At 48.5% G+C, this 19,905-nt stretch overlaps 1 protein-coding gene across 1 annotated transcript; it reads left to right on the top strand.

Annotated features, from left to right (window-relative positions):
* Positions 1–7,246: 7,246 nt before the first annotated feature.
* Positions 7,247–19,569, top strand: C12H2orf72 (chromosome 12 C2orf72 homolog). Its single transcript, XM_050751148.1, has 3 exons — positions 7,247–7,883; positions 10,677–10,790; positions 16,423–19,569. The coding sequence occupies exons 1-3, from the start codon at positions 7,247–7,249 to the stop codon at positions 16,560–16,562; spliced, it is 891 nt and encodes a 296-aa protein (XP_050607105.1). The 3' UTR covers positions 16,563–19,569.
* Positions 19,570–19,905: the final 336 nt, after the last annotated feature.

Here is a 19,905-nt window from a genome sequence, read left to right as displayed (position 1 = left end):
ATAAGTGACCAGCTCAATACATTTTTACAAAGTGAACACACCTATGTAAAAAACACATACTTTGAACAATTCAGGTTTGAGTTTTTGGGTGGTTACTTCCAAGTAGCAAAATAAGATCCTCACATACAACTTTATTTGTTTTATTATTATTATTATTATTATTATTATTATATATATATATATTTTTTTGAGACAGGGTCTTGCTCTGTCATCCAGGTTGGAGGGCAGTGGCATGATCTCAGCCAACGGCAACCTCTGCCTCCCGGCTTCAAGTGATTCTCCTGCTGCAGCCTCCCAAGAAGATGGGATTGCAGGAGCACACCACTACGCCCGGCTAATTTTCGTGCTTTTAGTAGAAATGGGGTTTCACCATGTTGGCCAGGCTGGTCTGGAATTTCTGACCTCAAGTGATCTGCCTACCTCTGCCTCCCAAAGCGCTGGGACTACAGGCATGAGCCACTGCACCTGGCCTTAACTTTAATAAACCTATATTTGAGTAGACAGTTCATTCCTGTGGAACAAAATTCGAAAGAAACAAATGGGTAGGCAGTGTTAAATGTCCTTCCCACCTATAAATCTTAACCTGTCAGTTCCCTTCGTCAGAAGCCATCCTGTTACAGGTATCTTGGATTTCCTTCTACAGGCAATCGATTATTTGAGCTATTTTAAATATTTTATTTAATAATTTATGTCCTATCTCAATATAAAACAATTTAAGGAAGATGTTGGGTTATACAATTTGAAGGGCAGAATTACTCTCAAAGCAGTGAAAACTGACACCACCAAAGAAGTGAAGTGTTCACTGAGCTTTTCCAAATAGCGTTAACAATTCATAGAAAGATACCGATTCTTTTGGCCTTTCCCTCATGGTAGCAAGATGGCTGCCATAGCTCCAAATATCAGGACTTCACACAACATTCTGTGAAGCAAGGAAGAGGATGGCCCCAAAAGGGCCTGTCAACTTCCCTAGTCAGGGAAGGAAATCTTTCCTGGAAATCTCTCCTTATCTTGGACTGGCTAGAACTGAGCAGCATGCCTACCTCAAGACCAGTCACTAGCAATTAAGAACAGTTGGCTTCTTCTATTCACGCTTCGACCCCTGAGGCTGGGTCCATTGCTTTTATACCAAAATCAGGGCTCAGTAAGCATGAGTGACCAATAAGCAGAAAACCAACAGTGTCTGCCACAGCCAGTACCTTTGTCCTGTCACTGTCTAAAGCTGAAAACCAATCTGAACTAAGTTGATAATCAGGCCATGGAAATAAATCAACCTTGGAAGAGAATGATGATAGCATGCCTTCTAGACCTGTGCTGTCCAATATGGTAGCCACTAGCCACACGTGCCATTTAAACTTAACTTTACATTACTTAAAATTAAATAAAACTTTAAATGCAGTTCCTCAGTCACACAAGCCACATCTCAATGGTTCAAGAGCCTCATGTGACTAGTGGCTACTGTACTGGACAGCACAGATTTTGAACATTTTCTTCGTTGGAGAAAGCTCTGTTGGTAGCCACTGCCTGTCCATCTGCCACTACCACTGATAAGAGGCTTCTCTAAAGCGGTGAGGTGAGAGTTTCACTGTCTCCTCAATGTCATGCCACCATATTGTCATTAGCAACACTGCCATCATCTTTGTCCAGTGCAACCTGAAACTGGTAAGCTGAACATCCTCTAGCCAGTGATCACAGAAGCTTCCTGTCCTGCAGAGTCACATCAGGGTCAGTCACAGAGCTCTGACGAGATCTGGTGCAGAGGAGCCTCATGTTTCCATGCACTTAGCCCATCTTCCTGACCCGGTTCTTGATCCACTCCTCTGGGAAAGAGAGGCACTGGCCAGGAGATGGCTTGAGCAACTAAGGTTATCATAAGATTATTTTAATGGTTACCTTGTTCTATATCAGGCACCTTGTGAATGACGATCATGAAGTCACCCACTGCCCATTGCCCCAAAGCTCGCACACTTCCTATTTTTTCATCACCCAGGGGCTGAGGGGCTGCAGAAAGTGAACAGAATGAGATATATAGGTACAGGGCCAGGGTGCCTGTGGTGGGCACAACCCTCATGCCCACCCCACAGATACAGCTCACATTGTATTTGATACTCTGTAAAAGGGCACCTGCTGTAAGACTTGGGGGAGGAATAAGGTTGCCTCCAGTGATAACTGCCCTTTGCTCCACTTTAACCTCAATGGGCCTGACAGTTGAGGTACCAGCTTGGGTGCAGTTGGTGCAGCCCTGTCCTGGGGGAGGGAAAGGCCAACCGGGGCCCCATTCAGCTTTTAGAGACCATGGTTTCTTCCTGGCCACTTTTGGCTGGTGCCATTCTCCCAGGAGGGGACCTTGGGAGACTTACACTGAAGCTGTCACTTGATCTGGCCTGGTAGATTTGAAAGGAGGTCCAAATTGAGTGGCTTCAAAGTCACCATATGTCCTTGCGGCACAGATGAGCTGCTGTTCTCCTCCTTGGCCCTACTGGGGCCTCAGATGCTCACAGATCCCCACAAAATCACCTTGCAGCTGTGGCCACCAAGGTGACAGGTGCACACACTCTCCCCCAACTTATGTGCTAGGTGTCTGCTGATGGAGGACTGCCCCCACTGTGATGCCCTCAGCCACTACAGGTATGTCCTGGGGGCCTGCCTGCCCCTCCTCCTGGCACCACTGACTAGTCCAGGGCTCAGCAGGAGCATGATAGGCACTGAAGCCTGACTTCTGCCCCTCAGCATTTCCTGCAGGCTTCTTAAATCCTATTTATGCCTAGTGTTCCATTATTGGAACGCTGAGCATGCGGGAGTTATTTATAGCCTACTGCTCAAGGTCATTGCCAAAGTCTGATTTTTCACACGTCAGCAATTCAAAAAATTGCAACCTCCTGCATAAGTGGGTTAACAAACCTTCACCAGACCCCTAAAGTTCAGGTGAAACTGAGATATTTAACCGCCATAAGAACACCAGCTGGCACAGAGATCTGCATTCCTGGTGCCCTGATGGGAACCAGCCTGGGCCTGGCAAGGAGGAAACGAGGCCCCAGCACATCGGCGAGCAGGTCTGCTCCACCTCGGGGGCCCCCAGCGCTTGTCACACCCAGTTTCAAGTTTCCAGCCCCTCTCCCCACCTCAGCCTCATTCCTCTGTGGGTCCTGGGGCCTCCTCCAGTTTCTTTTCCCTCTGAGGTCTTCCTCACATTCAAGCTCTTCCTCCCTCTACCTGGCTCCCCAGGAAGCCAGAAAGTCTCCCCTGGTCCAGGCTTCCTTGTAGCCCCCACATCAAACATCTTAGGGAAAAAGAGGGAAAGTACAGGGAAACAAGAGAGGAAGGAAAGGAAGGAAGAGAGAAAGGGCAAGGTGGGGAGAGGAGAAGGGAGGAAAGGAAGAAAGAAGGAGAGGAGAATAGGGTGACAGAGCGTGAGTAAAGAGGAGAAAGGAGCTGGCAAGCAACTAGAGGGAGAATACTCCTTGTTTTCCAAACCAGCACTTTCTCGTCACTCTGTTTTGGTTTGTTTTTTTTGTTTGTTTGTTTTGGTTTGTTTTGTTTTTGGTTTTGGTTTTTGTTTTGTTTTGTTTTGTTTTTGATCTCTCACCCAGGCTGGAGTGCGGTGGCGCAATCACGGCTCACTGCAGCCTCAACCTCCTGGGCTCAAGCCATCCACCCACCTCAACCTCCCAAGGAGTAACTGGGACTAGGTACACACCACCACACTCAACTAGCTTTTTGATTTTTGTTTGTTTGTTTGTATAGGGATGGGGTCTCGCTATGAGGCCTAGGCTGGTCTGAAACTCCTGGACTCAATCAATCCTCCCGCCTCAGTTTCCCAAGGTACCAGGATTACAGGTGTGAGCCACCACACCAGCCTCTTATCACTTGATTCCCACCAAATTCTGTTTAAGTGAACATGAAAAGGTAAAGTATTTCAGAAATCCCAGTTTACTTTATATCTTCATTGAACACCAGAGAACGAAGAAGTCCATTAATTTTATGATGTTTTCAGGGTATGAAGGGAGAGGAGGAATAAATATTCTTGGCATCTTGCCTTTTTTTAAAAAAAAAAAAAAAGGATCTTTGCAATTTCCTGTTAATTTAATACCAGAACCTTTGCTGTGTAAATAACACAGATAAAGATAAACTGTACTAGCCCTGGACTCCAACCTTTGTTTAACATTCCACCCCCCTCTGATCCATCCCCCATCCCACCTATGGAAATTTGTAATTAGTTGTGGAGATTTAGAGGCTGAGAATATATAGCTTAGGAGGCAGAGCATGTTGGTTTTAGACAAGCCTTGTAAGAATGTGCTAAAAATCCCAGTATACCTGACAGTTCTTCTCTAGAACTTGTCTTTCTCTCTTCCTCAGAGGTGGCCTACATGGGGTTAATTCCCTTTTCGGTCAACTTGTAGGTTTCGCCCCGGCTCTGCCACCCATACTCCCAGTCTATTATACCCACTTAGGCTGTGCTTTGGTGGTATGGCCTTGCACTGTTATTTAGACAAGTGATTTAATCCCTCTTACTTGCTATTATTGAGCACTCTTGGTTCCTTTTTTTTTTTTTTTTTTTTTTACACGGCTTCACTCTGCTGCCCAGGCTGGAGTGCAGTGGTGTAATCTCGGCTCACTGCAACCTCCGCCTCCTGGGTTCAAGCGAGTCTCCTGCCTCAGCCTCCCAAGTAGCTGGGATTACAGGCACACACCACCATGCCCAGCTAATTTTTGTATTTTTAGTAGAGACAGGCTTTCGCCATTTTGGTCAGCCTGGTCTCGAACTCCTGACTTCAGATGATCTGCCGGCCTCAGCCTCCCAAAGTGCTAAGGTTACAGGCATAAGCCACCATGCCCAGCCCAATTTAGTTTCCTTTTTGATGGGGTACTTCCTCCAATAGTGTTTTCAAAGAGGGGTTATATGTGATATGCCTTCTGATTCTTTACATACCTGATAATTTAGCTAGAAATACAAATCTAGGGTCAAAGTTATTTTTCTTTGATACTTTAAAACAATTTTTCCATTTTTTCTTAAACTCAATGTTGTTGCTAAGAAATCTGAAGTCAACCAGATTTTTGTTCCTTCCTTAGTCCTTCTACTATCCAGCTTCTGGGAATACAGGTGTGATGCCCCAAGTTTTAGCTGCCAATTTGGATCATGAAGATGTCAGAGGGCAACAGTGACCTGGTATGAAATTTGAGTCCTCAAACACCTAGTAAAGCAGAACTGTTATACTATTTCAGCCACAAACTGTCCATCTCCAGATTCTACAAAAGAGAAAAAGAAGTTTTCATTGTTATTAGTATTGTCTGTGTCATTAAGAAATGAATCTTAATTCATATATCCATTAAACCTGCTTTGTTTTATACTTTCCAGAAATCTAATTATTTTTATTTTGTATTTTATTTTATTTTATTTTATTTTTTGAGGCAGAGTTTTGCTCTTGATGCCCAGGCTGGAGTGTAATGGTATGATCTTGGCTCACCAAAACCTCCACCTCCTGGGTTCAAGCCATTCTCCTGCCTTAGCCTCCCAAGTAGCTGGGACTACAGGTATGCGCCACCTTGGCCGGCTAATTTTGTATTTTTAGTAGAGACAGGGTTTCTCCATGTTGGTCAGGCCGGTCTCGAGCCCCTGACCTCAGATGATCTACCCGCCTTGGCCTTCCAAAGTGCTGGGATTACATGCATAAGCCACAGCACCCGGCCCCAGAAGTCTAATTATTTTTCCCAGTGAATTCACGTTTCCCTAGATATCAGCTACCTTGGCTGGGGATGAGTAAACCTAGGCTCTTCCTATATCCCACCTGGGAGCTTAAGGAAGAGGGGTGTGATGGGACTTGCCTCTGGCATCAAATGGGAATGTAGCCACTCCCCATGTACCACCCTCACACACACCAGACACCCCACTCAGGGAACTTCTCGGCACTCTCCCCTGGCCAATGAATGCTCTTTCATATGGTGGGTCTTGTGGTTGGAATTCCCGACTCATGAAGTGAGAAGAAGAGGCTGCCCGGTCTGGTTGTTCCGTGCTGCTAGCCCCAGCCTGATATCGCCATCCTTGGCTAGCACAGCTGTTTTCTGCCTCCTAGCACCATGGCAGTGGTGGGGGTGGAGATGGGGTTAAGAAATGGTCTACTCAGGCCAATGCAGGCAAAGAAAAGAGCATAAGTATATAGTGTTCGCTCAGCCCATCCCCCTTCTATAGCACTGAGGGGAGGAGGCGACAGGCCTTTCCCGGTTTTACACTGGTTTCTCAGAGTCCTTACTAACTCCCCTCTTCCTTCTGCGGCATCTTTAGGGTACTATTCTGAGGAAGGCGCCAGCCCTTTAAGTACATTATCATCTTGTCACTTTCTGCTTTAATTTTACATTTCATTAAAAATTATGTGAGATGTAAAACTCAGTTCTTCAGTTGCACTCGCCAGATTTCAAGTACTCAATAATAGTCACATATGGTGCAGATAATATAAAACTTTTCCATCATCGCAGAATGTTCTATTGGACAAGGCTGACCTAGATCCTTACAAGGAAGGGAAATCATTCCTGCTTCTGACCTGGCCCCTTGCCCCCCACGCAGATCAGAGCACCATCGGTGTCCTGCATCTGGCCCCCTTGACTTTCTGCTTTACGCAAACAGTCTGGGTTTCACCCCCAGCGCCTAGGGCAGTACAATAAATATTTGTGGAAATAGTGGACCCTCGGTCAGTTTTTGCTAAATGTTGAAGACCAGAAGGAAAGCTGGATGGCAGAAATAACCCCTGCGTGCTCTCTTTTATCTCACCTTCCTACCCACTTATCTGCGCCCTCCGCCCCTTACCCCCCTACCCTCCACCCCACCTCCGCAAAACCCCAAACTGTGCGGGACTCTGCTCCAGGTCTCCAAACCATCTTATCTAGTGATGGGATTAATTGTCTGTCTTCCCACCCTCGGCTGCCCAGCGCCTGCACCTAGTAGGTGCTCAGTGAGTATGTGTGGCATGGATTAATGAATGAATGAATGACTCTCCGTTTTCCCACGTCTGCGCAGGGACTTCGGGAGGAGCCACCCTTGGAGGGCTGGGGGGAAAGCCCTCTTCTCCAACCCGGGCCCGCGATGAGGGCTGCGCCCAGGGGAGCGTGCAGACAGAGGCCCCGCCCGGGGGCCCGGGGGTCCGGCTGGGCTCGGCCCTCCGGGGCGTGTCCTCCGTGCCGGGGCGCCACCGCCCCGAGAGGCGGGCAGCGGGTGCGCCCGAGCCGCAGCGGCCGCAGAGGGCGGGCGGCAGCCAGCATGGAGCGCGAGCTGGAGGCGCTGTCGGCCCGGCCCGCGCGCCCGGCCGAGCCGCCCTTCCAGGCGCTGGTGGAGGCGGCTGGGGGCCGCGGGCAGGTGCTACTGGTGGGCGAGCTGTGGGAGCGCGAGCAGAGCCGCGCGCTCCTGCAGGACTTCGCAAGAGCGGTGTTCCCGCCGGAGCCAGGCGCGGGCAAGCCAGGCGGCGCGGCTGCAGAGGGCGCAGGGCCCGGGGCGGCGCGCGGGGCGCAGAGGGCTGCGCGGACGACTGGGGCGGCGAGGACAGCGGGGGCGGCGGCTGCGCGCGCCATCCGCTCGCAGCTGGTCTTCGTGCTGTGCCGCGCGTCATCCCTGACCGCCCGGGAGCCGCGGCGCCGCCTGCGGGAGATGCTGCGGGACGTGCGCGGCCGGCGGCGGGCCGGGGCGGCACTGGTCGGGGTGCTGGTGGCCGAGGCCGGGCCGGAGGACGCGGTGGCGCCGGGGCTGCGGCTGCTGGAGGCGCTGCTGCGCGCCGTGTTCGGCCGCCAGGCGGGAGGTCCCGTGCAGGCGGCCGCCTACTGCCCCGGCCTCCAGTCCTCCTGCCTGGCCGTCCAGGCGGCCGCCTGCAGGGCCCTGCAAGCCGCAGGAGCCGGGCAACCAGGTGAGACTGCGCGGGGCCCGGCGGGGCGCGGGCGGGCGGTAGCTCGGGCACGTCCCCCAAGTTGGACCCCTTTGGCCAGTCCCCCTCATTGAGCACCGAGGTAAACTGAGACTCAGAGCAGGGAGGTGCCTAGAGCCAGGCCGCGCAGCTAGCAGAGAACAGGCCCTGCGTAGGGGGTCGAGTCTGTCCCGGAAGGGTCCCGAGTGCACGGGAGATGCCTAGGGGGCGTGGGAAAGCTGAGAGGCCGAGCAGAAGGCAGAGGGAGTGGGTAGAGAGAAGGGATGAATCGGGCAGGGCCGAGATCTAGGAGTTAGGGGGTGGGTGAGGGCGGGGAGAGGGAAAGAGGGTTAGGGAAGGAAATGGGAAAGCCTTGGGGTGGGAAAGTTTCAAGGGGGTGGATAGGGGCTAAGGAGATTGGCGGTATCAGGAGCTAAATTCTAGGGCGCTGCGCAGCTAGACATGCGTCGGGAGCCCTAGGAGGGGCGGAGGGGCATGTCCAGCGCGGTGGAGGCTTCTTGGAAGCCCTGGTTTTATTAAGAGGGCAAGGAACGGGTGCTCAGGACTTGGAGAGTGGGGAGGTGAGAGGGACTAAGAGCACATTTTCTAGTGATTTCTGGCCGCCCACCAAGGCTGTGCACCCAACTGCTGTGTCTCTCTGCCTCCCCCAGGTCTGCTGAGGCCACCTTTTCCCTCCACATTCTCCTAAAAGGTGGAAGGGGTTTAAGGGTCTTTTCCCAGCCCCCGTGACTGCTGCCATCAGCAAAAGGGTCAGGATCTCCTTCCTCCTGGAACGCAAGGCTTTACGGGAACTCTCCCGTGTTCTAGGATGAAAACATGCACATTAGGAGTTGCTGCATCTGGCAAACCCAGGAGATCTTTGCTTTCTCTCACTGCCCAGCTGGGCAGCCCTTCACGCCCTCCAGCCTCTTCCTCTTAAGTAGATAATGCAGAGAGTGGCTGTATTGTGTGTCTCCTGGGGTATTGGCGTTGGTCGGGGGGCGGGGGGTCCCAGCAAGGAGACCTGGTACCTGTGATGCTACCAATGTCACATTCACCTGCCAGCCTGGCCTGCCTAGGCGGGTGCGCCTGCCCTAACCCTCCTCCCTTAGGGCGCAATCCCTTTTTTTTGTTGAGGTTGTGATTGTTCTGATTTTGGTTTCAACCGCTTTGCTGACCTGGCCTCCTAGGGAAAGAAGGGAATTCACACACATTTTCTGTACCCTAAAGAGTGCATGCTTTTTCTTTTTTTTAGATGATGTTTTGCTTTGTTGCCCAGGCTGGAGTGGCAGTGGTGCGATCTCGACTCACTGCAACCTCCGCCTCCCGAGTTCAAGCGATTCTCCCATCTCAACCTCCCAAGTAGCTGGGACTACAGGCGCCTGCCACCACGCCCAGCTAATTTTTGTATTTTTAGTAGAGACGGGGTTCCGCCATATTTACCAGGCTAGTCTCGAACTCCTGACCTCAAGTGATCCACCCACTTTGGCCTCCCAAATTGCCAGGATTACAGGCGTGAACTACCACGCCCAGTCCCTCCTAAACTTTTTGTAGACACATTGCTGTTGCCTCAGCCTGAGAGCCTTTTCTCCTCCCTCCTCCTCACCTGGCCAATCCCATTTGTGCATTCAGAACTGGACTTCCTCCTCCAGGAAGGCTTCCTTGACTTTCCCTGCTCCCATTTGCAAGTTCACTGGCGAAATCCCAGAACCCTTTATCGCTTTGCTCTCTGAGCTCTTACCACATGATTTTTCGTTCCCTTGTGAACATGATTTTGTTCTCTTGTGGGTTTAAACACCATCCGCAGTCCCATTTCCTGATACCATGCCTGGCATGCAGAAAGAGTGAATGAATCCTCCCTTCCTTTTAAATAAACACTAATACTTTTGAGATTTTAACACTTTGCAAAGGAATTGTTCTCTACTATGTTAAGCACTTTCCTACTTTTATGAAAACATACTGAACAAAATTAAACCTCACAAATGACTAAAGGTAACGAGTGTAATTATAACTTACAGCCCACTGATTTCTTTGCCGCTTTTGCAATGGACAGCACTATTATCCTCACATCAAATGGATTCATGTCACTAAGATTTCGCTAGTGGTTGCATCTGTTTTTTTAAAGTTTTCTGATTTCTTTCCTCACCGTCTGATGATAATTTTTATTCTAGGTTGCTTGCCTTTTGGCAGTGCCCTTTTACCCAGTTTGTGGTACCTAATCCAGCTGCTTTTGAGTTGAAAAACTAAGGATACAGTCTCATTACATTTGGGCGCAGGTTGAGAGTAAATAGGTCCTGAACAAAGATTATGAACAAGGATTTTCCTTGTTTTGGTTGCCTGAAGTCTTTAAAAAAAAACCAACCAAACAAATAAACAACCTTGTTCCTGTTGACTTTATAGATTACTAAAACATATATCTATTCCTGCCAAGAAATAGTTTGAACTAAAATCAGAGGGAATGTGCAGCTCTTTGAGTATTTTGTTTGGTGCTATGTAATTGTAATTAATTTCATGTCATTTTCAATGCTTTAGTTTCCCCAACATGGTACCTACATCATAGGGTTTTTGTGAGAATTAAATGAGATAACATAGATAAAGTAAAGCAATCATTTTTAAAGTTCGTTTTTAAAGTACAAAAACCCACCCACTTTTGCAAGTCAGACTTCGTGTTTTTAATCAGACAGTTGAAACTAGAGCAGTTGACAGTTGAGGCTCTTGATTTGCTAAACAAAGTCTCTCAGTCTTGTGAAGTGGAAACCATGTGACCCTCTGACTCAGGTTTTGTGTTCTTCCTAGTGGAAGGAGCCTGGGAGAGACCAGGCCTCCCTGGACTGCTGGCCTGCTTTTCCTGGGGTCCCTGGAGCCGGAGGAAGGACCAGGATGTTGCTGCCTGCAGAAGCCCAGCTCATGGTGAGTGCTCCCCGACTTCCTGCACCCTGAGGGCCAGGTGCATGGAATTATGGGAGTGGTCACGTGAACTTGGGGACCTTAGGGACAGAGTGGACCAACATCTATGGAGTGCTTCCCATGTGCCAGGTGTGGGGGTGAGCAATGTGAGGTGCCCATATGCCAGGCAGTGGGCACATGCGCTCGGTCAGGCTGGGTTCTTTCCCCAGGAGTCTCCACCTAATAAAGACAGTATGGGGAGGATTGTAACAAAGGCGTCTCCAGGTGCATGCTGGGGTGCATGGGACCAAACACAGCGAGTCTCCCTGGAGGATCCAGGGAGTGTCCTGGAGCAAGTGACGTTTGAACTGGGGGATGAAGGGATTTTCATAGGCAGAAATGGGAAGGTTTAGAAAAGGAGCACTGAGCTAAGGAGTGACAGCATGATGTCATGATCAGACAAGGGACCACCATCGAGAGGCCCCGGGAGTAAGGTGCAGAAGGAAACCAGTGAGGGCCAAGGCTGAAGGGAAGAGTTTGGACCAAATCAGGGTCCCAGATGTGCAGCCTTCAGAAGTAGTGTGCCGTGAGCGATTGCTGAGTGGAGAGATTGGGGTGTGTTTAGAGAGGTGGACTCCAGGAGAGGGAGACACCTCGGCAGAGCCCAGCTAGGAGGAGGCTGCCATGTCCCAGGAGGGGTAACAGGTGACCTGGGCCCGACCTGGGCAGTGGGAATGGAGGGGAGAAAACTCAGCCGGGAGCCACACCTGGGTGGAATCATCAGGCCACTAAATGGAAGTGAGGGAGAAGGGGAAGGGGAAGACACCCCTAGATGTCAATGCTGATGTTAGGGACATGGGAAGCGCACTGATTCTCCCCTTTGCCACATGAGATGCTTTAAGACACCTGTGGATGCCTAAAACCATGGGTAGCACTAAGCCCGACGTGTACACTGTTTTTTCCTGTACATACATACCTATGATAAAGCTTAATTTATAAACTAGGCACAGTGAAGACATTTAACAATATATAATAAAAGTTACATGAATGAGATATCTCTTTGAAAATATCTTATTGGACTGTACCGCAGGTAACTGAAACTGTGGATAGTTATGCCGTGGATGGGAGTGGCTACAGTACTCGGAAGGGTGTAGCCTGCTGAATGGACATAGCCCTGTCCCAAAGTGCACTGAGAAGTATAGCTTTGTTACAGAAACAATGAACGGTGGTTCAAAATTAACTTTCATTGTGCCTCTTGTTTAAGAAAGAAAACCATTAGTTGATGTGTCAGTCTTCATTGCTGCATAAGAAATGATCGCAAGTAGGTCGGGCATGGTGGCTCATGCCTGTAATCCCAGCACTTTGGGAGGCCGAGGTGGGCAGATGACCCGAGGTCAGGAGTTCAAAACCAGCCTGACCAATATGGTGAAACCCTATCTCTACTAAAAATACAAAGTTAGCCAGGCGTGGTGACACATGCCTGTAATCCCAGCTACTCCATCTCAAAATAAATAAATAAATAAATAAATAATTGCAAGCTTCGCAGCTTCAAAGGCACTGATTAGGTCCCTGACTTCTTGCTGGCTGTCAGCTGGGACTGCTGTCAGCTCCGAGGCCCCTGCCATTCCTTGCTCTCACAAGCCCTCTCACAAGAGATCCTCCTTCAGCCAGCAGAACCCCCTCTCCAGTCTGCTAGGAGGGAGTTCATATAACTTAAGGGGTCAAGGGAGTCACTAGCCACTGCGTTTGTCAGAGAGGCACCCTACGTCCCAGAGTGACTAAGCTGTCACATTCACAGAGCCCGTCAGACTCAAGGAAGGGCTTTCTAAGGGGCCAGAATCTTGGGGGCTATCTTAGAATTCTGCCTATCATATTTGAAAACTCAAAAAAAAAATAAACAAAAAAAAAAGAAAGAAAACAAATGTGAAATACCATTCACTAATTCCATCATGCAGAGATAACTACAATTATATTTTGGGGTACACCATTCTATTTACCTATCTCTCCTTGTGCTATTTAAAATTTAATAAACTCCTATATCATCTTCAAAATGCAGCAGATTTTTAAAATGTTTAATTGCAAAAATGCTAACTTCAACCCCTCTGCCTTCATTTTGGATATACCTGGAAACTAAAGGAGAAAAGAGGAAGCAACAGAATCATTAACCATTTTACATAAATTTTGGATAATTTCTCTCTCTGTGGTATGTACAAATCTCATGGAGAAGTGAATGTGTTAAAATGCAAATGGCATTTATGGACTATGTACACACATTGATACTATATGATAAATATAGGATGTCATAATCACATGCATTTATACAATCATGAGTTGCTTAATGACAGGGATATACATTCTGAAAGATCCATCTTTAGGGGATTTTGTCATGTGAACACGATAGAGTGTACTTACAAACCTGGATGGTACAACCTACTACACGCCTATGGCACACGGCATAGCCTGTTGCTCCTAGTCTACAACCCTGTGCAGCAGGTTACGGTCCTGAATATTATGGGCAACTGTAACACAGTGGTAAGTAGCTGTGTGTCTCAACATACCTAAACATAGTAAAGGCGCAGTAAAAATATGCTATCAAAGATCAAAACGGTACATCTGCCTAGGGCACTTACCATGAATGACGCTTGCAAGGCTGGAAGTTGCTCTGGCTAAGTCAGCAAGTGAGTGGTGAGTGAATGGGAAGACCTAGGACATTACTGTGCACTACTGTTGACTATAGAGACACAGCACACTTAGGCTACACCACATTTATTGTAAAATATTTCTTTCTTCAACAATAACTTAACCTTAGCTGACTGTAACTTTTTTACTTTATAAACTTTTTGATTTTGTAGCCAGGTGTGATGGTGCGTGCCTGTAGTCCCTGCTACTCCAGAGGCCAAGGCAGGAGGATCGCTCAGGCCCAACAGTTCAAGGCTGTAATCCTGCGATTGGACTGCAGCCTACACAACATAGTGAGACTGTCTCAAAAAAAAAAAAAACCTTTTTAAATTACTAAAAGCTTTTTGCCTCTTTTGTAGTAATACTTGGCTTAAAACACAAAACATTGTAGAAATGTACAAAAATACTTTCTTTCTTTATATCCTTATTCAATAAGCTTTTCCTATTTTATTTTATTTTTTTTTTTTTTGCTAAAAACTAAGACATAAACATGTGCCTTAGCCTACACCTACACACAAGGTCAGGATCATCAGTATCACTGTCTTCTGCCTCCACATCTTGTCCCACTGGAAGGTCTTCAGGGACAATAACACACATGGAGCTGTCACCTCCTACGATAATGCCTTCTTCTGGATACTTCTTGAAGGGCCTGCCTGAGGCAGTTTTACAATTAACTATATATATATGTAAACTTTATATGTGTGTGTGTATATATATATCTTTATATATATACATATATAAGTAGAGGGAGTACACTCTAAAATAATGTTAAAACATGTAGTAGGCTGAGGCTGGCGGATCACTTGAAGTCAGGAGTTCCAAACCAGCCTGGCCCGCATGGTGAAACCCCATCTCTACTAAAAATACACAAATTAGCCAGGCGTGGTGGCACTGCCTGTAATCTCAGCTACTTGGGAGGCTCAGGCAGGAGAACTGCTTGAACCTGGGAGGCAGAGGTTGCAGTGAGCCGAGATTTTGCCAATGCACTCCAGCGGCATTGCTCGCTCTCTCTCTCTCTCTCTCTCTCTCTCTCCCCATATATATGTGTATATATATGTATATATATGGAGAGAGAGAGAACAGTAACAGTCATTTCTTTTTTTTTTTTTTTTTTTTTTTTTTTTTTTTTGAGACGGAGTCTCGCTCTGTCGCCCAGGCTGGAGTGCAGTGGCGCGATCTCGGCTCACTTCAAGCTCCGCCTCCCGGGTTCACGCCATTCTCCTGCCCTCAGCCTCCCGAGTAGCTGGGACCACAGGCGCCCACAACCGCGCCCGGCTAATTTTTTGTATTTTTAGTAGAGACGGGGTTTCACCGTGGTCTCGATCTCCTGACCTTGTGATCCGCCCGCCTCGGCCTCCCAAAGTGCTGGGATTACAGGCGTGAGCCACGGCGCCCGGCCTCATTTCTTATTATTATCAAGTATTGTCTACATTGTCCACGGTATATAACTGTATGTGCTAGACTTTTGTATGATTGGCAGTGCGGTAGGTTTCCACCAGCATTGCCACAAACATGTAAGTAATGCTTTGTACTGCAACATCAGGACAGCTACAAGGTTACTAGGTGACAGGAATTTTTTAGCTGTGTTTCAATCTTTTTTTTTTTTTTTTTTTTTTTGCAATGGAGTCTTGCTCTGTTGCCCAGGCTGGAGTGCAGTGGCGCAGTCTCGGCTCACTGCAAGTTCCGCCTCCCGAGTTCACGCCATTCTCCTGCGCCTCGGCCTCCCGAGTAGCTGGAACTGCAGGCGCCCACCACCACACCTGGCTAATTTTTTGTATTTTTAGTAGAGACAAGGTTTCACTGTGTTAGCCAGGATGGTCTCAATCTCCTGACCTTGTGATCCGCCCGCCTTGGCCTCCCAAAGTGCTGGGATTACAGGCATGAGCCACCATGCCCGGCCAGCTGTGTTTCAATCTTATGGGACCACTCTCTTATTAAGGTTCATAATTGACCAAAATGTCATTATGTTGCACATGACTGTACTTACTGTTTTGGAATCTTCTTTCTTCATCAATAACATACTATAACTGCCTTCCACAGCAATAATTATATGTCAATAACATATTTTCTTTTTTGAGGTAATTCTAGATTAACACGCAGTGGCAAGAAATCATACAGAAATCCCAGCACTTTGTGAGGCCGAGGCAGGAGGACAGCTTGAGCTCAGGAGTTCGAGACCAGCATGAGTGACACAGTGAGACCCCGTCTCAAAAAACAAAAAAGGAAATCACACAGAGAGACCTGCGTACACTTTGCCCAGTTTCCCCCAATGGTAACATTTTGCAAAACTGTAGTGCAATAGAACAAACGGGATATTGACATTGGCACAATCCACAGATCTTATTCAGATTTCCCCAATTTTACTTCTATTCAATGTGTGTGTGTGTGTGTGTGTGTGTGTGTGTGTGTGTGTGTGTGTGTGTGTGTGTGTGTGTTTAGGTCTGTGGAATTTTATGTATTATCTTTAATGCCTGAATCCCATTATATGAGTGAGCCATAGTTCACTCAACCAGTCCCATTGTTGGACATTGAATCAGGACACTTTCAACTGCAAGTAAAGATACCATGACTCACACTAGCACAAGCAGTAAGAGAAATCATTATCTCACCTAAAAGACAGTCCAGAGGTGGAGTCAGCTTCAGAGTTGGTTGATTCAGGGGGTCAGGGACCCCAGCAAGGACCCAGGCTTGCTCTTTCTCTCTGTTGGGCCATCTTCAGTGTCAGTTTCATCCTTAGGCCAGTAGCAAGATAGCTCCAGCAGGTCCACTAATTATTCCTAATTATTTTCTTAGGATAAAATCCTAGAAGTGAAATTTGTGGGTCAAAGGGTATGTACATTGTTAAGGTTTTTGATATGTATTTTGTTTTAGTTTTTAACTAGATATTTGCTGGGGCCAACTTTCTCCTTTTCCTTCCTAGATAACTCACTCATAACCTTTCTCTTCTGATTCAGTGATTTCTTCTCCTGTGTTCCAGAAAACTTCCAGGAACCTGAGGAGGAGCTGGCACTAACAGCCGTATTTCCCAATGGAGACTGTGAGGACCTTGGAAGGGGGTCAGAAGCCTGTGATGGAGTTGTCCACACTCCTGCTGAGCCCACTGGAGAATCAAGATGAAGGCTGGACCCTTGGGCTGTCCCTGGCTCTAACCTACAGGCTGGGGGTTGGCTCCCTCTCACTGGCCCCCAGGTCTCCATGGAGACTACAGAAAGCCCCGCCTGCTGGAGGCCTGCCACACTCACAGTTACCAGCTAGACGGTGGGACTTACTAGGACAAGCAGGACCTAAAACAGTGTCTCCCCGGGGAACCTACTCCCCACCCAGCATTTGCTGAGTCTGATCGCAGGGAGGTTATTTTGTCTCTCTTGCTCGGTTTCTCTGAGCCACTGAGACAGATAGCTCTCTGCTTTGAGGCTCTGCAGAGCCGTGGCATCCCATGGTGTGTTTGCAGTGTTCCGGGCACATGCATGGGCACCAGTCATTGAGAGTGCAGCTGGGAAGAATTCTGGGCCAGAAGTCATCAGAGCTGAGGTGTGGCCTTACACATGTCACTTAGTCTCTGGGCCTTCTGTTTCACAAATGCATGAGGGGGCCACCAGCCCAGTGACTTTAAACCAGGGGCAGCTTGTCCCTCCAGGCAGCACTGGAAACGTGTGTGTGTTGAGGGGGTCACAGTGACTGTGGGGGCACACCTGGCATCTAGTGGACGTCCCACAATGTGCAGAACAGTCTCCGACAGCAAAGAATTGGTCCATTCAATGCCAGTTGTAGTACCTTTGAGACATTCTGGCTGAGCCAATGCCTTCTCCCTGTCACGGTGCCCCAGAGCACAGAGGGTCAGGCTTCCCTGGACCTTGGCTCCCAGAGCAAGCCAAAATAAAGACCACACTGTTGCTCTGGGGGCTTGTCGGGCCAGGGCCAAGAAGGTCTGTGTGCCTCAGGGCGGGGACAGAAATATCCATGCATGCCTGGGAGAACAAAGAGCCTCTTTCTTTCTCATGTTGACATCGACTTTCTGTGCCAAGTCCTCTGGGTATAAGGATGCTAGGGAATTCCTATAGGCACCAAACAGAAGGAAAGCCAGGGGCTTGGACTACTGGGTATGGACTTGCTATAGGTCTCAGGTCCGAGCCTAAGCTTATTGCAGACACAGCCCCGCTGGGTTCTGTGTTTCTGTGGGGTTCTGGAATCCCTTCCTGTGTGTCCGTGAGTCTGACAGAACCGATGATGTTCCCTTAGAGCCGGGAAATCCATGTGTTTACTCGCAGAGGGAACTCACCATTACCTCCCTTGTCTTCTTTGCCTGCCTTGGAGAAATCCAGAGTCTTTGGAATTGCAAAGGCAGCTCCTGGATTTCCCTGGAGGGGAGGCACTGGCTGAGGGAAGTAGCTCCCTTCATTCATGATGCACAGTTTACTCAGGAGACACACAACTGTGCCTACTATTTGCTCAGTGCCCTGCAAGGTGCTGCCTAACTTTGATTCGTTATTTCAGCTGTCTCCAAGATGGTGCCAAATGGTGCAATGGGAAACCTGTTTTGGTTGGGGGGCTCTATATCACTGGCCCCAGAACTCCCGGCTGCCAGGGTAGCCCCTACCGCCAGCCCCTTGCCCCTGGACAGCAATGGGTCTCACCTTTAGCCTCTGCCCCCAGTTCTGGTCTGACCCAACAGAGGGGCTCTGTGATATTGAGGAGGGGCCCTTCCTGCTCTGTGCCTCAACCTATTCTCCCTAATAGGGAGTCTAATCCTATTCCTTCCCTGCCTGATGAGGATGGTATGAGGACGAGCAGGACGGCATCTTATTTGGGGTTTTTTTTTTGGCAGTGGGCCTCATTTTAATCCTGCAGGACTACCTGCCAGTAGATCCATCCAGCTGCTTCCTTGTAGACAAGAATGAGCTCAATGAATTGTGATTCACTGATTTTATTGATTTTGTTTTAAAACAGGGAGACTGGTATGTTTGAAGCTGCTATCATTTTCTATTTCTTTTTTTTTTTTTTTTTTTTTTTTTTTTTTTGAGACGGAGTCTCGCTGTGTCACCCAGGCTTGGAGTGCAGTGGCGCGATCTCGGCTCACTGCAAGCTCCGCCTCCCGGGTTTACGCCATTCTCCTGCCTCAGCCTCCGAGTAGCTGGGACTACAGGCGCCCGCCACCACACCCGGCTAGTTTTTTGTATTTTTAGTAGAGACGGGGTTTCACCATGTTAGCCAGGATGGTCTCGATCTCCTGACCTCGTGATCCACCCGCCTCGGCCTCCCAAAGTGCTGGGATTACAGGCTTGAGCCACCGCGCCCGGCCCATTTTCTATTTCTTATTTTCTTTGTAATCACCTTGTTAAAGTTTTCTTATTTGGTGGGAAAGGGAGCTTTGTTTAAGTGTGGAATTTGCCTAGGGCAGAAGTTATAAGGCTTCATAACCTTTTGTATGTATTGACAATATTTGAAACTCGGGAGATTACGTATAAAAAATAGTTTTCTGGGTGGAGGATGGGGCATGCTGTCATCTCAAGTCTGCTGCGGCTCACGCCCACCACCATTACCCCCTCCCCCACCCTTCCCATCCCCCACTGCACTTCACTCATGGAGGACGTCTGCCCGGTGCTGGTCCAGGCGGGCATGTGAGTTTGTAGCCTCTGCTCCAAAGGATGGTTTACACATTTTCATTTTCATTACCTTCAATATTCCTGTGAATGGTTCAAGAGAGAAAGTCTTTGTTTACTAAGATTTGGGTTCTCCCTCCCAAGTGACAATAAAGGGCTGAGATCCATCTCAGCTTCTTTGAGATGTGGTCACCATAGGCATCATCATTGTAGGGGCAGTCTCGTTGCTGTCTTCTAGCAGACAGAAGAGTTCGGTGCCAGAAAGGACAATCTTGACGGTGGGTCCCTTCCCTGAAGGACTCTAAGAAGGCATAAAGGTTGGGGTGGAGGGTGGTGTGTGAAGGAGGAGGCCCTTGATTAGGTCAGTGGTCCCTGGGAGCCCTCCTCCAGAGGCTTCCAGCCGGGTGACAGTCTGGGCTCTCGGGTACTGATCTTTCTAATATGGCAGTGGTTGTGGTGCTTCTGACTTGAATTGGAAATTCCCATATCTAATAAAACCAAGAAGTACCTCGTTGATATCTTATTGAAAGCAAAATGGATCTTCTTCATTCTCATAAGGGGCTCCTAACCGGGACCCTGGAGAGCAGGGAAGCTTGGCAGATGGTGGAAATCTGTGGCCTGAAAGCCTCCCAACCTCTGCCCTGGACGACATCTCCCCTGCCCTGCCAGCTGGGATTAAAAAACCTGTAGCCAAAAGCATAAGTACGTATTTAGAAAACGATTTTTACATTTTTATAGAGACAGGGTCTCACTACATTGCTCAGGCTGGTTTCAAACTCCTGGGCTCAAGTGATCCTCCCACCTCGGCCTCCCAAAGTGCTGAGATGAGAGGCATGAGCTACTGGCCAGATTTTTGAAAA

The sequence above is a fragment of the Macaca thibetana genome, chromosome 12, assembly GCF_024542745.1.
Source record: "Macaca thibetana thibetana isolate TM-01 chromosome 12, ASM2454274v1, whole genome shotgun sequence".
Lineage (NCBI taxonomy): Eukaryota > Metazoa > Chordata > Mammalia > Primates > Cercopithecidae > Macaca > Macaca thibetana.
This window is presented reverse-complemented; position numbering and strand designations above follow the sequence as displayed.